Below are 23,150 nucleotides of genomic sequence, written 5' to 3' on the forward strand. Positions count from 1 at the left end.
TCTTGGGATTCTCACAGTGTTTTTATTTCACAGATAGGACTAGGATTTTCAAAATAATCCCCCCCATAGTAACAGGATGTTATCAGGAAACCTGTAAAGAGCCTAGATTTTCAAAATAAGTCCCCTCCATAATAACAGGATGTTATCAGGAAACATTTAAAGAGCCTAGATTTTCAAAATATGCCCCCCCCCTTAGTAACAGGATGTTATCAGGAAACCTGTAAAGAGCCGAGATTTTCAAAATAAAAACCACAGATAGTTACAGGATGTTCCCAGGAAGCCTGAGGGAGGCTGGATTTTTAAAATAAAAACCCATGGATGGTGATAAGACCGTACAACCTTAAAACATGGTTTCTCTCCCTCTCTGAAATTGGCGCAATCTCTCTCTCTCACTCTCTCTCACCAACCTGGATCATGTTATCAAAAAGCAGCTTTTATAAACATCTTTCTCTCTCACTGTCTCTATCGCTCTCTCAGGGTCTCTCTCCTTCCTCTTAAACTTGTACAGTTTCCCTCTCTCTCTGTCACCAACCTGGATAATGTGACTCTTTGTGGAGACGGCAGCAACCACAAGGCACCCATTCAAAATTTCTCCAGGAGGAATTTTCTAGTTTTATTTTCCCATCAGGATTTGCTCTCACAAGAACATTATTGTCAAACCATTGCTCTACAGTTGGAAAAGCAGTAAAACCTGCCTGTTATATTCGTGTCCTGCAGCAGCATCTATCAGTTTAGACTCATCAGCGTCACAGTCGCTCTCAGCCCTCCTGCGGGAGCCCGGTGGTGTACAGGTAGGAGACGGTTCCTGCCTGGATCTGGAAGGTTTGTCCCTGGATGTGGTGGCTGGAGATCTGCTCGCTGGTTTGGCTGATGGAGATGGGCTGTGAGCTCTGGCTGCTGATGTGAATGGCCTGACTGTGCTGCTCCCTGCCCAGCTGAGTGACGGCCAGCTGCTGGAGCGGCTGATGCATCACCTGCAGCTGCGGGGCGGGTCGCTGTGCGACCTGAAGGGGCTGCGGGGGGCCGTGGTGGGACTGCAACTGCTCCATCGCCTCTTTACTCAGAGTGATGACATGCATCTGCTCCGACTGGTGCGTCATCTGTCCCTCCAGCATACTGACGGTCTGAATCTGAGGGGCGTGGTCCACCATGGCGCCCTGAGCGACCAGGGCCACGTTCTGCATGTGTCCCGACGGCTGGGTGAGCAGGGTGAGTCTAGAGTCGGATGATTCTGCCGTCTCACCTTCTGTGGTGATGATGCTGATCTCCTGCTCCTGACCCGGCACAAAGTTAATGTTATTCATATCTCCGGTCACCACCAGCTGGATCCCCTGTTCAGAGCCGGAGGGGAGCTGGTACTGCTGAAGGTGCAGGATGTTGCGAACCTCCTCCTGAGGTGCTGCCGATGTTTCTGCCGCTGTATCTGACGAGGACTCAGTGGACGCCGCTCGCTCCTTGCTGTGAGACTTGGTGTGAGTTTTCAGATTGTCCAGACGAGTAAACGAAAGGTTGCAGGAGGAGCACGTGAAAGGTTTCTTTCCGGAGTGAGAGGTGACGTGTCGTCTTCTCGCACTGGGGTCTGAGAACGACTTGTTGCAGATGTGGCACTCGTATGGTTTCTCACCTCTGGAAAAGAAGAAAAACACAATCACTGGTTTTAACTGAAGATAAACATCTATTTATTTATATGTTTATTTCATTCATCAACCAAACTAAAAAAACAAAATGCAAAGAAGAAGAATATAACATCAAGAATATTCAATAAAACACAAAGAATTAAAAATGACATTATCGTCTATTTCAAAATTTAAAAATGTCAGGGACAAGATAAATATTTGAAACCGAATGTAAAAGAAAAATAGTTAACCCTTTTGTTTTGGTATGAGATTAGAATTAAGATTTTTTTGGAGCAGAAATGAACAAAATCTTTTTTCACATCATACCTGAACAAAAACCCACAGCTTCAGAAACAACTCTTTGAAAAAGTAAAACTATCAACAGAAGACGACCGCCACTGTTAAAATAAACTGCAAAGAGAAACTTTGCAGACTGAAGACTGATGAATGATGAAATCCAAATGCAAAATGGTCAAATGTAAAATTGTTTGTTTTACTCCAGATATGAGTAGATATGTTTTTGCTCTCCAACAACCAATCAACATTTGTCGTGCATGTCGTGATTTGATCCAATGCCAGTATATGAATATTAATTATAGCTGCTCTAACAAAGATCTAGAAATGAATTAAAGTCGTTATAACCAAGTAAAATCAGAATATCTCATTTCTCACCTGTGAATGCGGATGTGAGTCTGCAGCGTGCTCTTGGTAGTAAAACACTTCCCACAAATCTCACATGTGAAAGGCTTCTCCCCTGTGAAAACATTATCCATGTGAATGCTGTTGTTAGTGTGATGTTGTTTTTAAATGTCGCAGTATTTATTCTCAGATCTGTTGAAGCATAATCACATTTTACCTGTGTGTGTTCTCAGGTGTTTTTTCAGCTGAGCCGTGTCCAAAAACTTGTGATGACACTGAGCACATTCCGGCAACGATCTCCCTTAAATTTAAAAATAAAAATGTAAAAAAAAAACCAATAAAATTCTGCCTTTAAAGTTACAACATTAGAATACACCTGCTGAACAGAAATGACTCTCACCTGTATGGACTCTGTAATGACTCTTGAGTTGCCTCTTCTGAGTGAAGGTCTTTCCACATTTATCGCAGCTGAAGGACTTCTCTTCTGTTGTGAGTGAAATAACAACAATATACAGTTTATCAAGAGAAACACTAACAGATTATAGAATGTTAAGATAAATAGAAATAATGTTCAGATTCTGAAAATGCAGTTTTCACAAGAACGTTCCAACACTTCCTCAGATTGCACCTTTGTGGAGGTTCATGTGCTCTCGCAGGGTGTGTTTGGTGCACAGAGTTTTGGAGCAGATGGTACAAACAAACGGTTTCTCTCCGGTGTGGATGCGCTGGTGTACGAGCAGCGTGTGCTTCTGGGTGAAACTCTTCCCACAAACCTGGCATCGGAAAGGCTTCTCTCCTAAAGGGAGCAGAGTGACATATAGTGAAGAATACTGGTTTATATTATATACAGTCAACTTACCACCCTGTCCTTCAAGAATTGAACATTTGGATGGATGCGGCTGTTTGTTAATTAAACCTTTATCACACAGATACTCAATGTAGACCTGAGCAGCACCAGGGGGAAGAAATGCTTGTTGAGTCTCTACACCGGTTTTATCAGGCACCCAGATATATCTATCTATCTATCTGACAAATAATATAGAGTATAGCTGAATTTGGGGCCTCTGGGTTTCTTGGGCCCCTGGGCAGTTGTCAGAATTGTTAATCCAGCCTTGTTCAAGCACATCTGCAGTTCCTACATCTGGAAACATCTTCCTTGCACCCTGGCCTCATGAGCTCCAAGGAAAATCTTGTTTAATCTGTTTCCTTATTAATTAGTATTTAATTATTATTACTACTGATGCTTCCTTTTCACTATTCCTCTTTCTGCAACTTTCAACATTGAGGGACAAGTACATGATTATTTTACTTTATTATGTTGTGTTTAGGGACATAAAGGAATAAAAGACTAAACTATGACAGTAAGAATTCATTTGTAATAAACTGTAGTTAGAAAGGAGGATGTGTCTCTTGGATTAAAACCAACAACCTATTCTTATCCTTTCTGTAATCTTTAAAAAAAATAAATAAATATGAGTGTGTTTACCTGTGTGAGTTCTTTGATGAATTTTTAAGAAGAGGTGGTTTTTAAACACTTTGTCACAGTCCTCACATCGAGCCTCTGTGTTTGGATATTTTCTTTTCCTCCCTCTTTTCTTAGGCTCTTTGTTGACTGCTGTGTCCTGATCCACTTTGTAACTCTTGTACTTTATTGGAGGTCTGATTTTGCGTTTGCTCTGTCGGCTCTGGGGCCCTGGTGGGTTATAATCTGAGTTGCCTTCAGGCAGCAAGTCCACATCTCCAGCCTGACCCTCCTCTGAGCCCTCACACGGTCCACTTCTCTCCTCCAGCTCTGTCACTGACACGTCCACACTTTTCTTTGGCCGTCCTCTTTTGCGTTTCGACAGATCAGGCACCGTGGCTTGGTCACCTCTAACCCCTGCTGCAGAGCGTGTGAGTTCAGTGAGCACTTTGACAAGGTCGCTGACCTCCATGAGACGAGCCGTGGCCAAGAGCTGCTCAGTGCAACTCTCCTCCAGGGACACGTGTGCACTGTAGATGAACTCCAGCACGGCAGAGAACATCTCAGCCTCCATACCTCCCAGTGTAAAGGTGGACCGGCTGATGTGATCTTCTGAGGTGAACATGAGGGAGAAGTACTCGCTGCTCGCTGCCAGCAGAGCTTTGTGCGCTCTGAAGTGCACGTCCTCCACAACTAAAGTGACATCGCACAGAAGGTCCCTTTTCCTGAGGTTGTTGAATTTGCTCAGGATGCTCTGCTTGTGTGATTGTGAATGAACGGCCGTGAGGGATGACGCTGTTGTTCTCTGAGACATCTTCTCCTCTAAGATGATCACTTCTGCTCCTGAAGAGAAACAAAGCAACAGTGCAGAAGACTGAGTGAATACTTGGGTCCTTTGATTGTGAAGCGCTTTGTAACTTTGTATGAGAAGTGCTATATAAATCAGATACTCTGTAAGACATTAGTACTTACTCCATGCACAGTCATTTATCCCTTACTCAATCAATCATTATTTTTAATTACTGATTAAGTTATTTTCCAGTTTAGTCTTATAAGTTTTAAATACTGTGACAGTTTATAGATCCAATTCTCAAATTAAACATGTAAGTTAGAAAAGTAATAAAAGATTCCAGAAATTTTTAAGAGCTGGAAAAAGGTATCTGGAATTTCACTGCAGCAAAACTTTGAAAAAAAATGAGAAAAAACATTTGGTTTTGCGGTACGTGTCTGTACTACATATTACGGTAGGAGTATCCAGCAAAATAAAAGACAAAGCCTCAATTTCCTCTGAAATACAGTTTCGTAGTCAAGAGCTATTTTTTCCATTCACTATTGATTTTATTCATTCATTATTGTCAGGCTTTTTTTAATCGAATCCTTAAATTGAAACTTTTTCAAAATAAGTGGGAAAAAATTTCCTGAGGGGATTGTGTGAAAATACATTCAGTCATTCTGAAAATGATTTAGCAAACAAGTATATTAAAAAATAACCCAGGAATTAGAATGCATGAATCAAAACAGCAGCAAAGGAGAAACATCAATATATTAACTTTCTTGCTATTTGCTTTAATCACCGGTAAAACTAATTATTATTTGTGCATCAATGAATTTGATATTTAAACATTAGAATAATTGTACTGCTCATGTCAGAAACAGAAAACAAATATTTAGATTATCAATGTAAAAAAAATATATATACGTGAAATTGATTTCATTGTGAAATCTGTTTTACCCACTCTTACCGTAATACCTCTCATAGACACGTAATAGAAAACAAAGTGGTGAATCTTGGCTGTGTTCAGATGTGGAGACTGGTTTAACATCTGTAACTGACCAGATGTTGATCCATTCAGTCAGTTTCAGTATTAGTTATTGAAACCATCCCAATAACCCTGTGTCTTTCTAATCGTGCATTTCGTTACGTTTTCCACATTTATACGAAGTTTACCTGCCCGTGTTTTCAGATCAGATCCTGAGCGCTGATGTGAACAAGTTAGCAAACAAGCTAACACACACCGTGCCTGACACTGCAGCCGCTGCTAGCCGAACACAGCGAGCTAGCAGAGATATAAACACGTCCCACTGGATTCAATCATGTGTTTCCGGGATTGAACTCTCAGCTCCAGGACCTAAACAGATAAAAAAAAAACCTCGGGAGTAATTTTAAACTGTGAGCTTTCAGGACCTTACCTTCGACTCTCTCAGGGCGGAAGTAAGTGAGTGGGGAACTATCGCGAGATGTGACGAGATCCACGTGCAGCTGATCTACACATGATGTGGATCTGAGAAGCTGCTGATCTGAGACCATCACATCTTTAATACATTTACTTTAACATCTATTTTATTATTATTGAGAGGAATGTAAAAAATCACATTTATCAATAATCAAATACTGATCATCTGTTTATTTAAGACATTTAAGAACAAATGAGTATCACAGCAAAGTGAATATGTTTGAGCTATAAAGGACCTTTTTTTCTAATTCTCAAACAGTTTGTAGTGTATTGATTATTATTTATTTATAAATTAACTGATAGTTGTGTGAAAAATGCTGTAGTCCATAAATAATGATAAAAATGCTCTTCATTAGCACAAATTATATTATAAATTATATATTTACATTGTTTTCTTTTAAATCTGACTTTATGAAATAGCATATTTTCACTGTGTTTAAATTTGTACTTTCTCAAAACGTAATACCAACTGGTTCTATAGCTGCCGGTGACCTATGTCACAGTATATGTTGTGTAATGCATTTTCTCAGGAACACGTCGCTGCACTGACTTGAGCCTTTATGGTTCTGATCGTTGATCCCGTGCAGTCAGTTCCAGCATTATTGAAGACGACAGGTTGTGGATTAACTCGTGAAGAGCTCAGTTATATCAAAGGTTGTCTCGCAGGCAGCAACTTTCCACCTCTGGTTTGAGACACAGGTCCGTCCATCATGGGAAGCGTGAAGGTTGTGGTGGTGGGAGCAGGCGTGATCGGGTTCTCCACCGCTGTCTGCATCTCCGAGGCTCTTCCTTCCTGCTCGGTCACTCTGCTGTCGGAGAGGTTCAGCCCGGACACCACCAGTGATGGAGCCGCAGGGATCCTGTTTGCTGCAACGTTTCCAGGTATGAAACAATCTCTCTCTCACATTTCAAAATGTTATGTTGGTTGTGCAGTTTCACCAGCGTGGTGACATTTTTATAAATACAAAATCCACTGTGCAAGTAAATATGCAGCGCACATTAGTTTAACACATTGGAAATGACCTGTTATTTCTCTATTAGATGTTCCCTTGGAAAGACAAAGACGCTGGTTCAAGGACAGCTTTGATCACCTGTTGGCCATCACTCAATCCCAACACTCACCAGAGGCCGGAGTAATGCTGAGCTCTGGGTAACTATCGTTGAACGGTGCCAGAAAAGAAGTCACTGATTAAGCAGATTAAAACAGATCTCTTGGTGCCTGGTGATGTTTGTTTTTTTCCATTTCCTTCCAGCTGGCAAATTTTCAAAGAGGTTCCAGCAGATACATTTCCCTTCTGGTCAGAATATGTGATCGGCTTTCGACTTATGACTGACCGCGAACTGAGACAGTTCCCAGATCATAAGTTTGGCCAGGCGTTCACCACCATAAAATGTGAATGTGCGAGCTACCTGCCGTGGCTGGAGAAGAGGTTTGTCCATCATAGTTAAATAAATAATATACCTGCTGATGCTGGGCTGCAATTTTCTTCTTTAAAATAGTTGATCCCAAATAAATGCCTTTGCAGGTTGCAGTTAAAGTTTATGTTTTGAATCTACTAAGTTAAATATAATTCTTAGATTGTGATGTAGGTGCATAACCGTTGTCATACATGTTTTCTACAGGTTCAAAAAAGCAGGAGGTCAAGTGCAGCAGAAGAAAGTCGACAATCTCCAAGAATTAAGCAACAGCTACGACATCATTGTCAACTGCTCTGGTTTGGGCTCCAAGCTGCTGGTGGGTGACACCCAAGTCTACCCCGTCAGAGGTCAGGTCCTCAAGGTGGAGGCGCCTTGGCTGCAGCACTTCATCCGAGACGGAGATGGAAAGACTTACATCTACCCCGGCATACACAGCGTCACTGTTGGCGGCACGAGGCAGGAGGGGGACTGGCGACTAGAGGTGGACGAGGGAGACACAAAGAGCATCCTGGAGCGCTGCGGGAGGCTGGAGCCGTCCATCAGCGGGGCCAAAGTTCTTAGTGAGTGGGTGGGTCTCCGGCCGAGCAGGAGGAACCCGAGGGTGGAGAGGGAGGTGGTGCAGCTGCAGGGCCGCCAGGTACCAGTGGTCCATAACTATGGCCACGGGGGCTGGGGAGTCACTCTGGCCTGGGGCACCGCCCTGGATGCAATGAGGCTGGTCAGACAGTGCCTCAGTGAAAAGCCTGCTCGAGCTAAACTGTGAACTGAACGATGGAAATCACTGATAAACAACATATCAACTAATCAAAACTTTGAAATCTAAAAGTGTAAATAGAAATAGACGTTGAAAAAAATGAAATACTTTAATTCTTTGGATGGTTATGAGGGAATGTAATAATTTGATAAGAGATTTACTTCATTCAAAGAAAAAACTTTATTGTTGTAGAAGTATGATTAGCATTATATATAAAGCTCAAATATAAAATTCTTGATAAATTAATTGCTGAACTGGAAAATACTGTACATGCATTGATATGAAAGTGATGTGAAATGAATTTACTTTGCTTCTAAAAACAAATGTTTGAGTGCAGTTGTTTAACTACTATACTTTATACTACATGTATATTGTAATAGTCTGCCACAGTACTGCTAATTGTGCCCAACAACATTAAAAATTGTATTTGTACATAATTCCTGTCATTACTTGAAATTACAAGACACAAGTTTTAACACGTTCCTCTTAATAACAGTTTGTCTGGAAACTTCTGTTAATATTTATGCTGCTCATCTGTCGGTCAGTGAAGTTTTCACAGCAGAAGTTTTGACCTCTACCAACTTACTTAAATTCAATCAAGCTGCACCAAATTTCACACACTCAGATATCAATTCATTAAATGTGTCTGATGTGACTTTTTTGTTCCAAGATCCATGAATGATTCCTAATAATAATAAAAAAAATGGTTCTCCCCTGACACATAATGACCAAACTCTATTCAAGCGTCCCAGTGAGATGAGCCAGCATGAACCAGGACCCTGGTCAATGGAATCCATTCATTTTCCTACAGTGACATGTCAATGTGTCTTCTGGGAAAGTTACAACAAATACAGAGAGTCTGTACAAATAAACTGTGAGAAACCGTTTAACTTCCGTAAATCAAAATAATGAATCATAAATATTTACTTATATTTACTGTTTTAAAAAGGCAGTTTGCTGTAAAGATTGGATTTAGCTGAATGGGGAACATCTGTGACTGTGGTGTAAAAATATCAGCGATGTTTGTCATTCATTTGCATTTTCCCCTCAGATCTTTTATGGCCATCAACAGCGGTAATTCCCCCAATAAAATGTGGTAACACTTTCAGAGAGCAAGCTATTTGAAAACAAACACAAAAAAATCTGTATTTCAAACAACTGGAAAAAAAAAACGATGCTTATCCAACAGCAGCAATTTACATTTATAAAATCGACACCTTACTGTGCTGTTGATGCCAATAACCTTTCAGGAGGTGGCTCTACACTCTGGAGTCTTTCTTCCATCAATGAACCCAGATTTACTGACGTCTTCTTATTTCTTTTCATCTTCAGCCGACGGGCCTCAGAATTGGCTGAAAGTGAACGGCTCTTATCCTCTGAGGAGATGTGGTTTGTGTAGTTGTAGATGCAGGAAGGTTCCGTCAGTGACGGCATGGAGGACATATTTACAGGATGATTGGACCTTTCTTCTGGCTCTGTGGTCGGCAGCTTGAGGTGTGTGCTCTGTCTTGTTCCTCCTTGTTTCGGGTTTGGAAACATGCTGCTCGTGTCTGCGCCGCACGCAACCTTATTTGCAGCGGTTGAAGTCTGGGAGGATGGAAACACGAACATTAAATGCTTTTGAGGATTTACTGTTTGCTCAGTGCTTTCCTCACTATTGGAACCGGGGAACTTCCAGACTTTAGGGTCGATGAGTTTGTTCCTCGGCTCTTTGTGGAGGTCTGACAGGGAGCAGCAGCGAAGCAGCGGCTCCATCGCTGGTCCTCTTCTTAGCTCAATGCAACTCTGGCTCCTAGCAATGGCTTTGCTGGGAAGATGAGCTTTTGCTGAGCTCAGGGGACTCAGGGGACTCAGGGGTCTCAGTGATGATAAGATACAAGGCCGCCAGCCTGGTTCGCTGTGGAGTAAAGTCCTACTTGGGCTGCTGGAGGTCAGGGTCAAAGGGAGGGCAGGGTACTCAGGGGATGAGAGGAGGCTTGACGGGAAACCAGAGGAGGACCTGCTCATGGATGAAGAAGTCTTTTTGTCCCTTCCTGAAATGAACAAGTGCAGTGTGTGCAGATCATGCAGTCAGCTGTGATAAATATTCAATTCCAATACAACAGTAACAGTGCTGGAAAAGAATCCGACACATTAAACTAAAAATGAATGATTGATGGCAGAAAAGAAGCAAGCAGTCAGGTCTGGTGAAGCATGGAGCAATTTATTCCTCACGCTCAACCATGACAGAAACACACGTCAGAAAGTGCTGAGGCTTTAGACCTTGAACCTGCCTCATTTCATTCTGAAGTGTTAGAGTTGAACTTTTCACCGTGTTTAGTCCTAAGTCTGCCGCTTGGTGCATTTACAATTATACAAAATGCCTTTTTTCAACAAGTACAATTATACGATTTAGTAAATATCTTAATTGTTCTGCATTGTGCAGTTTCCAGGCACATATTAAAATATTGTGCAACATCATATTTTACCGGACTAAAAAAATATACACAAAAACAACAAACTCTTTAGAGAAATACACCTTTACACGTGTCGCTGATCGGATATTGTTCTCGAACCTCATGAACCTTTAGACATTCACAGAAGCCCTCGTTTACAGTTAGCACAACTCTTTCCATCTTTACAATTTTTAGACGTAAGCAAACAACCGCAATATGTATGATATAGTTATGAACAAAGCAAGCATTCACAATAAATATGTACTGCAATTACCGAGAAGAGTTATTTCTATCTATTTAAACCTAGAGTCTGTTTAAACACTCTTTTCACACATCGGTTTCAACAGTCACCATTTCAGCAAATGCAAAAACCCACCACACAACTCACAGGTGCAGATCTATTTATGAGACGACCTACGAGCGGCTCCACAAACAGATGAAGTGAAACACGTCTGTAAAGGTCACTGCTCAGTTTAAAATCTCTAGTCCCGTTACAACAGAGCACCTTGTGTTGTCTCCCCTCTCTGCGTTATTATAAAATCAGAATGTAATGCTTGTAAAGAAAGGCAAGTAATGTCAGTTCTCAAAAGCACTAAACAGACAAAAAAGGTGACTGCAAAACAGTTTGACTCAATGATTCAGAAACTGAAGAGAGAATGACTCCAAGAAGAAGATGCTTGGGAAAAAAACAGAAGAGTGCCAGAAGCAAATGTGACGACAGCAGAGTCTTTCCAGAGGAGCATGAAAACTGAAGTTGGTGACTTGGAATGCTCGAGCGTCGAGGAGGACTGATCACCGTGCGAGTCTTTCTAGTGAAGGATGAGGCAGAAGAGAAGGAGGAGGAGGAGGAGGACAGTGTTCACAGACGACTTAGACTGTCATTACCATTCTCCAGGTTCTCGTTGCTCTCGTAGCAGCCAGAGTCTCGCGGGGAATCTCCCAGGAGGCCACGCCTGTCCAGGAGCAGCTTCTCCTGTGAGCCTCCAGACTGACTGCTCCGCTCCGGGTCGCTGCTACCTGCAAGGCACAACACCACCAGCAGGGGGTAGATGGTCACATCTTATGATCTTAAAAAGAGCCCTCAGTACATGTGTGCATGGATTGGTCTTTGGAAGTAGTAGTATTATATTATATCTCAATGGTTTGATTACCTGACCCACCATCATACTCTTGCAGCAGCTCCACAGCAGTAAGAAGCACTGCTCTGTGCTGGGGATCTCTAATGTTCAGCTCATCCAGGTCCTCCTCCTCCAGCAGCTTGAACGTGTCCAGATCCTCATAGCCGTTAAACAGGAAGGTGGGAAGATGCTCCTGTGGATAGAAGAGGATGGACGAGACACAAACAGATCAATAAACATGTTGTCAGAAAGTCATTATTTCCTTTTTTTTTATTTTATTGAAATTATAAATGTTTTAAATTTTTACTTAAGGAGTACTTCTTTAACATTTTAGGTAAATTGTATTCTTTGTATTGTCTTGAGACAGGTTTTTATTACTTTGAGGTTGATGCGATCGAGGAGCTCCTCCACAGAGGTGGGTTTGGGTTGCCGGGCCCTCCTCCTCCTCCGTGTCTTTTTGGGCTTCGCCTCCTCTTCATTCAGGACATCCACGTAAATGAACTTGAAAGTGCCGACTTTACCGTTGAGCATCCCCATCCACGTGCCCATCGGTGGCTTACTGATGATGTCAATGACGTCGCCACTCTGAAAAGAAAACCACAGGTGAGGTTTGAGCTGATTTCGAGGACATCAGCTGATAACTGGTGATTTTGTAAACAGTCGAACCTTCAGTTTGAGAGAGTCAGTGTCGTAGGGACTGGGGGTGAAGTCAGTATGAACCAGAGCTCGTCCACAGAAGGGTCCGCGGTAAGGCAGCTCATCCTCCTCCCCGTCCTCAGACTTCACACTCTCTCTGTTGCTGTTGGAGGAGTCAGTGGTGCCCACCGTTTGACCACCTACACAAACCACACGGTTCTGTTAGTGTTTGACAATATTTGGATGTGTTTAATGCGACAGAGGTGCCAGATGTTTTACACAAAAAGGTTTTGACGATCTCAGAGTGATTTATCATCCTTTAAACATTTGTCTGATAAACACCACCCATCTGGTGAGCCAAGGCTGAGTTAAAACAAACACTAGAGATTATTTGTCTTCAGTAAGTACACCAAGATCTGCCCCCTACACACCCACACACCGTGAACACACTGACTCACTCATTGAACTTTGTCCGCTGAGGGAGCTCCTCAGACTCTCTACAGACCCTCCTGGCTTCAGTTTGGGTTTCTCCAAAGAGTTAGAGTCTATCTGAGGTGAGTGAGGGCAGCTGGATATGCGATCTGGACTCGACTAAAATACAGAGAAGACAAAAATAAATGTGAGCTTTGTCTCACGGTCTTCAAAATATTTGCAGAACCACAGTAACGGAAGTTTAACTGTATTTTTATGTCATATCTTGACTGTTCTCACCTGTTCAGACAGAGAACTGTGGTATCTCTTCGATATGTGTTTCCTCATCGTTTCTCTCACAGACTTCACCTTTTTGCCCAAAGAAATACGTGATGTTTGTGGAGACTTGGTATCTCTCACTCCACCGTCTCCATGTTTGTTCTGAATTACACACAGAGAAGCAGAAAAGTGTCAGTAAATAAACAAACAATTTTAAACATTCACTTTGATTCAGTCTGTGGAAATTCAGGAGGAATAACAGTAACGTACAGTGCTGTCACTGTCAGGGATGATCGTGAGCGCTGAGCGGCTGGTCAGGTCAAATCCTCCAAAGCTACAAGCTCTCTGTGAAAACAAGGGAAACCAAAATCAGAACATTTATAAGCTGAGCGATAGAGATGTAGCTAAAGGTGGCATATCTTTGCTGAATGAATTGAACAAAATCTTAAAAACATCTTTGAATTATGATAAAATGGGACTTCAAGTGACAACTATTACATTCTAGATTGATTGTTAAGTTCAAAAAAAGAATCTTAAAACAGTGAAAATGAGGATTAGAATTTCTAAAAGCCCAAAGTGTGGACAAGCCGCTAAACCTTGAGTCCCTCTTGTGCAGCACTGGGTTACTTCCGATTTGGACTCGATTATAACAACACTGTTGTCAAACCAATGATTCAAAAATGACATGAAATGAGTGTCCCGTTAGACAATGAAAAGCAGCAAGTGCTCATGAATGAGAAGCTGAAACAGACGTTCATCAGGTGACGTGGCTGCCAGTTCTGTTTCTCCATGACGACACAGTGGATATCTGATATCTGGATTTTAAGCTGCAGTTAAAGCCCAAATAGTCCTGCAGCAGGCCAGGTGACCACAGGTCCAGAACTATTAGATAACATGTTAAAATTATACGACTATGATCAGAATAAACTTGGAAATAAACTAAAAATATCTGTGCAGGATGGTCAAAACATTGATCAGAGTAATGAATTGAACTATTGTCTGAACTCTATCTTATATTGGGTCTGCCTTCATTTCGGTGCAGATGGTGGAGCAGTGTACGCAGGGTGGATTTGTTCATTGAACACTATCTCGTACCAGATATATAAGACGTTGATGTGATTACTGCAGGATTTTAAAAAACGGATTGGAGAGGATTTAATATGTATGATCAGTCTGTGTCTGTCAGCAACTGGATTGAGGGATGGCTGAGGCATACAATTTGGGTGAATTGGGGCTTTCTAGGTAGAGTCTGGTAACTTCAAAATAGAGCTAGACTCTGTTTAAAAGTAGCCAATGTACAACTTCCAAACAGAAGTTCTTCTGCAAAGGCTCCTGTACTCACCCCGTGGTGGCTGAGTGGGTTGAGGATACGGTGACGGAGCTCTCCATCGGTCACCGAGCGAGCGATTTTGAGCTCCTCCACATTGCAGCCCTCTGTTTCAGAAAATGAAGAGGCGCTGCCTTCGCCTGCCTCCCTCACCTCCCCCGTTCCACTCATCTCCCGATGAACTGGGCTCTCGCTTGACTTGCTGAAGGCCTGGAAGATTTTCTGGCTGCTGCATGTGTCCAGACTGCTGGAGGAGGGGGAGGTGGTCAGGCTGTCAGAGTCCCGGTCATATATGAGCTGCTCCTGCAGAGCTGAAGCCAGCGAGTCCATGGGGCAAACTGCAGGCTTCTTCAGCACACCTGAGTACAGGGAGGCGGCGGCATCTTCACAGAGGAGACCGTCTGTGTTTAGGCTCTCTGTGTTGGTAGAAAGAAAAGAGTGTAAGGGAATGAATTATGTGATGTAGCAGACTCATCTCATGCAAACAAATAGAGTTAGACTCTCGGTAAATATCAGATCTACAGTAGTCATGTCACCCAAGGACAATTCTATGGGATGTTAACTTTCCGAGCACATCAAACTATTTCGTGTTTTGGACAATGACCATAATTATGCAGAAAAGCATCAGAGAAAATTATACTGACACACACTCAACAGCTAGTGAAAATAAATGTTAAACACAGTTATTACAGAGCATAAGTTTGGTCAAACAGTAATTAGATCCAGGACAATTACTGATATTTTCTCCAGACTCTGCATCACAATCAGCCTTGTGGTGGCCGAGTACAAGATTAACTTTTAATACACAGTATGTTCCTGCTCTGAACACCTCACATAAGACGACAGTGAAAATTGTTGAGTTTCTTCTAAGAATTGAAAACTACGATGGCTGCAACATCTCCTTGTGCTTTACGAGGTACAGTCAGTGGTGACGACGGTGTGACGCTGGTGTTTGTTTGTACCCTCTGCTCCAGGCCTCTTAGACTCATCAATTCTGATCAGCTTCTTCTTCACCTTCCGGGTCGAGTTGACCAGTTTATGGAGCCTCCTGAACGTAACTGATTCTTCTTGATCGTTGTCTGACAGGTCGCAAGGCTGAAGAACAAAAGAAAAGTGGAGCATTATTTTATAAAACTTTTCATTTTACTACAGAGCTTTGTAGTTAAAAAATCATTGGGGTTCATTCTTTGCCCACAGCTGTAAGGCCGAATATTTTGGATATGAAAACATGATATGACATTGAAACTTTTGCTCTTTATTACTAATAAGTAGTTCATAAGTTACAAATTTGAAGGTGTCTTTTAATAATTGTTCTATTTGTTTTTCTTTTCTTATTTCTTGTATCTCGTATGACAGTAAAAAGTATTGAAGCTGTGTACTTGCTGCAGATGCTGTTTTAAGTACCAGCAGTGGAAAGTAGTTGCAACCTAATATAAAACTGTGGTAGGAAACCACAGTGATGAGAGAAAAGGCAATGCAAGCAGCTGTCTCATAAGCTCTGCTCCACCACACACTAGAAAAAGGTATGTATTCTGTACGTGGGAAAATAAAAAGCAAGCTGCATGGAAATCACCTAAACCATCATTTGAAATGATGGTAAGTAAAAAACAAATGGTGGTAAACATTTGAGTCTTACTTTTTAGTGTTGATGAGGAATGTTTTCCCAGAATATTAAAAAAAGTATATAAAAAAACAAACTCATGACAACAAGAGATGGATTATAAATAACAGCAACACACACACACACACAGCAGAGAGAAATAGTTGGGCCATCCAGATGAATCCGAAAAATGTGCCCTGAACCTGAGCCCCCTTAATCACCCCACCCTGCATAAAAGAGCTGTGACCTGCATAACAGGGCCCTGTGCTGAATCCCCCGCACACTACAGCACAATAGGGGGTTAGCGCTTTGACAGCGATGAATAGAAGTCCACCCAGTGGCCTGCAGTTGGGAGAGTGCCCTGAGCTGCAGGGCTTTAGAGGGGCCCTGGTTCATTGCCGGGACAGTGACAGAGGGAAAGAGAGAGAGATGCTGTAAACAGCCTGGCAGCCTTGGTACTGGTGGATCAAAATCTCTCAGGCCCAACGCGCTGCCTTAAGTGCTCTTAAACTGGGAGCTTAGAGACTTACGTTGTAGTTGAATGATTCATTTGTGTTGGGACTGGAGGGATCGGTCCATTCTGTGGGATCAGACCTGCATGTCTGTCTGTTTTGTATCTCAAACTCCTTCAGCTGCAAAAAAAGATAAGTGTAAACATGATGTACACCTGTTTATTTATCCATTAACATCTGGAACATGCAACAATTCATATTAAAACAATATCCAAGTTTTATCTTTATACCTCTACTGAAGCTTAATAAGGCATATTTGAAAAAGATATATATATATATATATATATATATATATATATATGTTTTTTAAAAGTTATAGATCATATTAGGTGTTCAACAATCTGGTATTTGAGCCATTTCTTCAATGGCATCATCCTCTTTCCGCAGTAAACTCATGAAACAGCAGCTGTAAGAATTGAGGATGCATGACTTCATACCCGTGCCAGGGCTTCCTCTATAGAGATCATGTTCTCCTTCACCATCATCATCAGCTGGATACGCTCTTCGTCACTCATGGTAATTTCACTGGCCACAAAACCAACAACGTCACCTGAGCCTGAGTAAAAGATTACAAATGTCACATGACAGAATCAAACACAACTAACTGCTTTTACAAAGTTTTATATTATGGTCCTGGGAAAAATGTGTCAATAGAGCAGGTTCTTGTGTTTTTAACTTGACACACCTTTTGAAATCTGACGCATCACTCCTCTTTGGGACTTTCGGAAACTCTGCCAAAACGACTTGCTCTTCCTCTTTCCATCCAATTTTCCTGTACAGAAAAAAGTTTTAGTTCCAGGCAAAGAAAAAATACAAAATATAAAACAGGAAACCAGGGTAGGTAGACCAGGTAAACAATAATGATTATGATATATTCTTCTGTACACTGCTCTTAAAAGTGTAAAAAGCAACAAGTTAAGTAATATTTAAAAGATTCATTTCACATTGTTGTTGCTATTATTAAAGAACAAAAATATGTTGAATGTAATAATCTTTGCAAAGACACACTGGAACACAAACGCAAACAAAAACAACACTTTATTCTTAGGTTTTAATCTTGCATGAAATAATTTGACAAGTCACATCAAACTGTTTATACTTACAATGAAGCATTTATGAAATTAAGAAAAAACGTTTTACCTCCAGATGATCCATCATCAGAGCTGGACTTGTGCACAGGAAACCTACAAAGAAACAAAATGCTTAGTTGAATTGAAGAGTTCAAATCGTGAATCTCATCCCTGAACAGAACAGTACCTGTTTTCCAAAGTTATTTTCTTCATTTTCCCCGTTATCTCACCATCTCCCTCAACATGTCCCTCTATCCTCCAAACTTGCATCAGATTAAAAAGAAAAAAAAAAACTAAATAAAAATCACAAAAGGTGCACTGTCCCTCATGACAGTGGCACCATAGTGGAGGCAAATCAAAGTAGTCAAAACAGATGAAAAAGACTGGCTGCTCTTGGCTGATGAACAGAGGTCAGTGCTCTACGGCCATCGCAGGAACAATAGAGCCTTTTCATGTCCAGTTGAGGTTTTGCAGCAACAGCAGCGCTAACGTGGCCTCTGCATTCCCTGCACACTTTCACCCTCCCTCTTTCTTTCTTTCTTTCTCTTTGTCTGTCTGTCTGTCTGTCTGTCTGTCTGTCTTCATCCCTCTGGGATGTTTGTTGTGTACAACCGTCCCTCACACTTCACAGTTGTTGTGTCCGGGTGCAGGTCGTGTTGTCAACAGCCAAAGTTCCACCCTGACCACACATATATTAAAATATCATTTTCTGTGCATGTTTTCTAAATTCATTATTCTTTTATGGCTTAGTCATTTATTTTCCTGACACTGAACAAATCTGGTTTGTCAATGGAACCAAAACTATTTATTACTCGGGTTTCACTAGATGTTTATGTCTGATTTGTCTGTCAACATATTGGTTTGATTTTCCTTTGAAGACCAGCATGTGAAAATGCAGCTATTCTTCTTACATCAAGTCCCTGTAATAATCAAATCATGGATCGTTTTAAGGAAAATTATTCTGGGGGAGAAATTGAATAATTTGGCTTTCAAGAAAATAAATAACTTCAAATCAAATTTACTTGTGTGGCTTTTAATCACAGTAACAATCTCAAAAGGTTTCACATGCTCCCATTTTCCTGCAGTTAATAAAGATGTTAAAAACACTGCTCAAACTAGGATTAGAACAAGATAACTCCAGCATTTAACAAAATTAAAAGTTGTGCAACCTGTGGATAAGGGAATATAAACCTTGATCCAAGCAGAGACTTGGAAAAAGGCAAAATATACAGAATAGGAAGAAAAGACACAATATAAAATTATCATTTATTGTTAAAAAATGATACTGTAAAAAATATATTGTTTCTAAGAGCATCAGCTTTCTCCAGCGGTATGTTCTGGCCCCACTAGAGGGCAGGGAAGTTTCCTGTGAGACTCTGTTCCTGTGTTCTTGTTCAGGTTCTGATGACCAGCTGATTTCACAATAACAGAGTCCTTGATATTGCTCAATTTGCGATGTTCTGTTTTTAATACTTAATCAGATCAGTATGTTTCTTTCATCGTATTCAGCTGTCCTATGACAAAATGTGACTAATCTTCAAAGTCCTTCAGAGCAGACAATGGAGGGAAGGAAGGGAGTTCTGAGGTGACGCAGAGATGCTTCATAAATGTGACTGGACTTCAGGAGGAAACGCACGTGTCCACAGGGACAGAGGAGGAAACATTACATCCCTGCTTCTATAACTGATATGATCTAAATAAATAATAACTATTTAGTCTGTCCCACGACACTGCACACTATCCAGACAAATGATATGTTTGTTATTGTCTATTATAGTATTTACTGATACTTAAAATAGTCTCAAGAATAATGTGTGCTTCAGATGCTTCTCTCTAATGCCCAGTTCAGGATGCTGGCTCTTTCTGTGTGTAAATATATATTAAAACGCTGATGTTTTGGATCTCCAACTTGCTTTTAAAAGAAATAGTTATTGCAATTATTATTTTTACCTTCGTTCTGTCTCTGGAGTGGACATGGTGCTGCTGAGTCCAAGGGATTCCTTAAAGAGAATAAAGTGTGAATATAAATAAGCAATGGTAATTGTAAATTATGACCTTTCCTTCAAAGAAACTGTGTAGCAGACACAATACCTCATACAGACTGAATCATTTAGGAGGAAACTAAACTGTGTTGCGCTATTAAAATACAAATCTTGTTATTCGGTGGCAAGAAAACCCAAATACTCCACTGGTCACATTTGACCATATTTTAACATCTGTTCCATAACATGCGGGAACAGTCTCAAGGTCAGTTCTCTGCACCGCAGTCAGTCAGATGATACTTTTGAGTTTGGTTTAGGTCAGGATAGTCATGACAAAGCAATTCCTCAGGCTCTTATCAGCCTGTCTGCTGACGCACGGAGGAAGTTGCTTTCTCCTGCGGTCTGACACACAGAGGAGCTGGACATTCACCTGGAGCTGAGAGCGGAGCTGTACTGATGTGGCCGCTGAGTCAACCTTTCCCTGAAAAACACAAGGGGAGGGGAAGTTGAGGAGTAAATTATAGTGTCATCATAACACAGAAATAGAAATAATAATCATCTCACTGAATCAGACAGCCCACATAATGGAATAACACCAGTTAACAGTTAGTGTACACAGCTGAGGTCTCCACAACTGAACAGGTGTAACTTTTAGGATTCTTTCTTTATTTGGTATTTATTTGTCGCGGTTATAAGAAACATAAATAGTTTTAACATTTCAGGAAGTATTTTGTTGCAAAGAGTTAAATGAGAAAATCAATAGTACTTTAATTTCTGTATGCTGCTACAGCCAACAGCTGGTTGTCTACACTGAGAATACAGACTGGAAAGGGGGAAAATGCTAGACTTTATAAACACACAAGAATGTGTTAATTAGTGAGTTTTATAGGTGCCAGTAGGAGGATTGTGTCACTTTCTGATGGAGACAGGGTAGCTGCTTTCCCCACTTTCCAGATTTCAAATCCAGATATGTACCGAACTCCAGATAATCTCCTGACATTCTCTAGCGGTCTCTTGAGTGAGAGGCTCCAGTCTGGATTGTCTGCAGCCAGCCTCTTAGGTGGCAAATGTTCGAATCAGTCTATGTGAGAAAACAGCAGGAGATCCTCTGGAGGATTTACTGTGGCCGCGTGGAAGTGTTGACGTTGCTGACAGAATACAAATATCTCGCTGGAAACATGTGACCCCTTGACTAAACACTCTGTGTGGTTGCGAATGTGTCTGAGTGGAGAATCTCCTGCTGCGTTGCTCATGTGTTAAAGGCAACCTCTGAAAGAAAGTCTCTACTCAATTGTGCGGAGCTTCTCCAAAGTTCTTGTCTGAAAATGGCTTATGTTTAACAAAGTTGCTGCTGTAACTTCATACTAAATGAATGTATTTAAGAGTGGTATTGATCTTTTCTCTTAACAAAGCCTATTTCCAAAATATGTCATTACAGAAATAATGGCGAATCAGCAAGATGTTTGCAGAAAGTACAAGAGTCTTAGTGATGTCTGTTTACCATCTCTGTATCATTCACTACTTTGCGTTTCCGCAGCTCCTCCATTCTTTCACACACGTCACTGAGGGAGGTGCCGTAATACTGAGAGTACTCCTGTGCCAGGTCATCAAAGTTCCCCACTGAGCCATCCTGCAAAAGATAAGAAGCATTCAGACAAAAGCAAAGATATGAGCACAGACCAGAAGAGGAAAATGACATCCAAGAGGTTGAGCAAGATGCCATATAGTGTGCGAACGCTGTAAATACTGACCACTGTTATGATAAGCCATTGTTTCAAGCTGTAGTATGGCGAGCAGCAACGCTAACAGCCAGGAAACAAAGGATAAAGCACCAGGAGAGTAAAAGCATCAGAGACATCCTGCTGTGATATTGCCTTTAACATCGTGGGGTTGTTGTCTTCCTGCCCACTGACCCGTTCAACCTCCTCAGCCCCACTCAGACCTGACCCCCTGGCCAGAGGAAGCACCGTGTGATGCAGCTGCAACTCTCACTCGGCTCTCCTGCAGTGATCAGGAGTCGGCTCAGGAGGCCACGGCTCAGTCTACCGTAAATCACAAGGAGCAGAGTCACTCAGTCGGATAAGTCTGTTTCTTGACACAGAGCAAAAACCTCCTGGATTTCAGTTTCCTACAATTGTGTGGGCTGAAGCTATGTGCTCTTTGCCATGTGAGAAGATGACAAATGAGATTTATCATTTCAGAAAAATTTGCTGAATTTTATGACCTAGTGACATTTGAAACTAGAATCAACTCAGTGGGCTGGTGGTTTGTTTCCTTGTCAGGAGAAGAATTTTAGACCAGATTGCTTTGTCCATCTCTACGTGCTGCTGGGCAGGTAGCGTCCAGAGCTTTTACCTGAAAACACCTGTCAGGAGAGGAGGCACTTTACATAACAGTAAAGATATGAAAACCACACTACAGTCACCAAGAGAAACTCCTAGCAGTCATGTGATCCTCCATTAATATAAATGTATTGATAGTAGCTGGGTGTTATAAAGTCACATTTGAACTTGGTGGTGCAGCGGTTAGGAATGTTGCTTTACAATGAGAATGTTGCAGATTTGAATCCTGGTTTGTTTTGGGTCTTTCTGTGTGGAGTTTGCATGTTCTCCCCGTATCTGCGTGGGTAGACGATCTGTCCCCACCTCTCGCCCAATGTCAGCTTGGATTGGATTCAGCTCACCACACGATAAATATAATGGATGGATTGAATCCTCCCCACAAAGATTCAGGACCAGTGACAGTGGTGGTAGAATATCTTTTTCCCAATTTTTCCAGATGTTTGTATGCTCCTATAAACAAGCTTTTTGTTCACCAGCTAAGATTAGATTATTTACACTTTAGTTTCTATCTTTCTTTCTTTCTCTTCTGCTTTGTGTGCACATTTTGATTTACGTAACAAGCTGCTGCTCTGACAGAGAAAAATTTGACAAATGAAGTTGAATTGAACTGAATTGAATTATGTGTCCAATTCTAGTATTATGTTCTGCTGCTGTGTGAACAAAAGCTGCGGGTATAAGTGAATCATGACTTACACAACAAATTAAAGACAGCATAACAAATAAAATAAAAAGAGATTTGACTGTGCGACATGAGGTAAGTCTGTTACTCATAACTGTTTAAGACTGGAAGAACAAAAACACGCCGTGTCCGATCCTCAGTATATCCAGTAAACTGTTTAATGCATCACTACCACTATCATTATTATTATGTTAAAGTCATGCCACAGCCTGAAGATATGCAAATGTGCCTGTTGAAAACCGTCCTCTGCAGTGAAAACTGATACTGTGGGGCTCACTTGTCTCGTGGCATGATAGACTGTGACTAGCTCAACAGTCGAGTGAAGAGAGCCATTCATTTGGTAAATGACATGCCCCAGGGTCGAAAAAGGCCTGAAAATCTGGCTGCTTTTCATCGAGTCAAGAAAAGAGGCTGAGGATGACTGAGAAGCTCTGCACTGTGCCTGGCTGCTGCAGCTCCTCTGCCTCAGACGGCCGCTGATCCACATAAACAGCCTATTGTGACACGGCCACATGATATCGAGCGCCTATTAGACATGGCTCGTGCGTACGTCCTCCTTTACAGATGAATGTAAACACATTATGCATGTGAAAAACAAAAGGACCTGATTGTTGAATCAAATAAACAACACATGG

At 41.5% G+C, this 23,150-nt stretch overlaps 3 protein-coding genes across 8 annotated transcripts in view; 1 reads left to right on the forward strand and 2 right to left on the reverse strand.

The window, feature by feature from the left end:
• Positions 1-2: 2 nt before the first annotated feature.
• On the reverse strand, positions 3-6,110 carry zbtb24 (zinc finger and BTB domain containing 24). Of its 2 annotated transcripts, none has more exons than XM_020098153.2 (7): positions 5,908-6,110; positions 3,742-4,560; positions 2,884-3,051; positions 2,656-2,739; positions 2,473-2,556; positions 2,289-2,370; positions 3-1,626 (listed from the first exon to the last, which is right to left on the reverse strand). In XM_020098153.2, exons 1-7 carry the CDS (start codon positions 6,023-6,025, stop codon positions 759-761), a joined length of 2,223 nt encoding a protein of 740 aa, XP_019953712.2. In that variant the 5' UTR covers positions 6,026-6,110; the 3' UTR covers positions 3-758. The 2 variants fall into 2 exon arrangements, with proteins under 2 accessions (XP_019953712.2, XP_019953713.2); XM_020098154.2 differs by lacking the exon at positions 5,908-6,110 and adding an exon at positions 5,666-5,827.
• A 411-nt stretch (positions 6,111-6,521) lies between these two features.
• On the forward strand, positions 6,522-8,561 carry ddo (D-aspartate oxidase). Its single transcript, XM_020098157.2, has 4 exons — positions 6,522-6,833; positions 6,993-7,101; positions 7,205-7,381; positions 7,575-8,561. Exons 1-4 carry the CDS (start codon positions 6,662-6,664, stop codon positions 8,131-8,133), a joined length of 1,017 nt encoding a protein of 338 aa, XP_019953716.1. The 5' UTR covers positions 6,522-6,661; the 3' UTR covers positions 8,134-8,561.
• Positions 8,281-23,150, reverse strand: part of sash1b (SAM and SH3 domain containing 1b) — a 43,748-nt gene continuing 28,878 nt past the window's right edge. For 2 of the 5 annotated variants that reach the window (XM_020098151.2, XM_069536246.1), the window contains exons 2-18: positions 20,996-21,124; positions 19,925-19,975; positions 19,463-19,512; positions 17,583-17,626; positions 17,128-17,214; positions 16,880-16,998; positions 16,461-16,562; positions 15,293-15,425; positions 14,346-14,746; positions 13,274-13,348; positions 13,025-13,165; positions 12,772-12,904; positions 12,344-12,513; positions 12,056-12,262; positions 11,711-11,870; positions 11,445-11,576; positions 8,281-10,157 (exon numbers count right to left, since the gene is read on the reverse strand). In XM_020098151.2, the coding sequence (XP_019953710.2) occupies positions 9,343-10,157; positions 11,445-11,576; positions 11,711-11,870; positions 12,056-12,262; positions 12,344-12,513; positions 12,772-12,904; positions 13,025-13,165; positions 13,274-13,348; positions 14,346-14,746; positions 15,293-15,425; positions 16,461-16,562; positions 16,880-16,998; positions 17,128-17,214; positions 17,583-17,626; positions 19,463-19,512; positions 19,925-19,975; positions 20,996-21,124 (2,949 nt within the window). In that variant the 3' untranslated portion in view covers positions 8,281-9,342. Of the gene's footprint in view, positions 10,158-11,444; positions 11,577-11,710; positions 11,871-12,055; positions 12,263-12,343; positions 12,514-12,771; positions 12,905-13,024; positions 13,166-13,273; positions 13,349-14,345; positions 14,747-15,292; positions 15,426-16,460; positions 16,563-16,879; positions 16,999-17,127; positions 17,215-17,582; positions 17,627-17,699; positions 17,933-19,462; positions 19,513-19,924; positions 19,976-20,995; positions 21,125-21,245; positions 21,384-23,150 lie in introns of those variants that run through there. The other 3 variants (XM_069536247.1, XM_020098152.2, XM_069536248.1) reach the window with 3 other exon arrangements.

This window comes from Paralichthys olivaceus, chromosome 12 (assembly GCF_024713975.1).
Source record: "Paralichthys olivaceus isolate ysfri-2021 chromosome 12, ASM2471397v2, whole genome shotgun sequence".
Lineage (NCBI taxonomy): Eukaryota > Metazoa > Chordata > Actinopteri > Pleuronectiformes > Paralichthyidae > Paralichthys > Paralichthys olivaceus.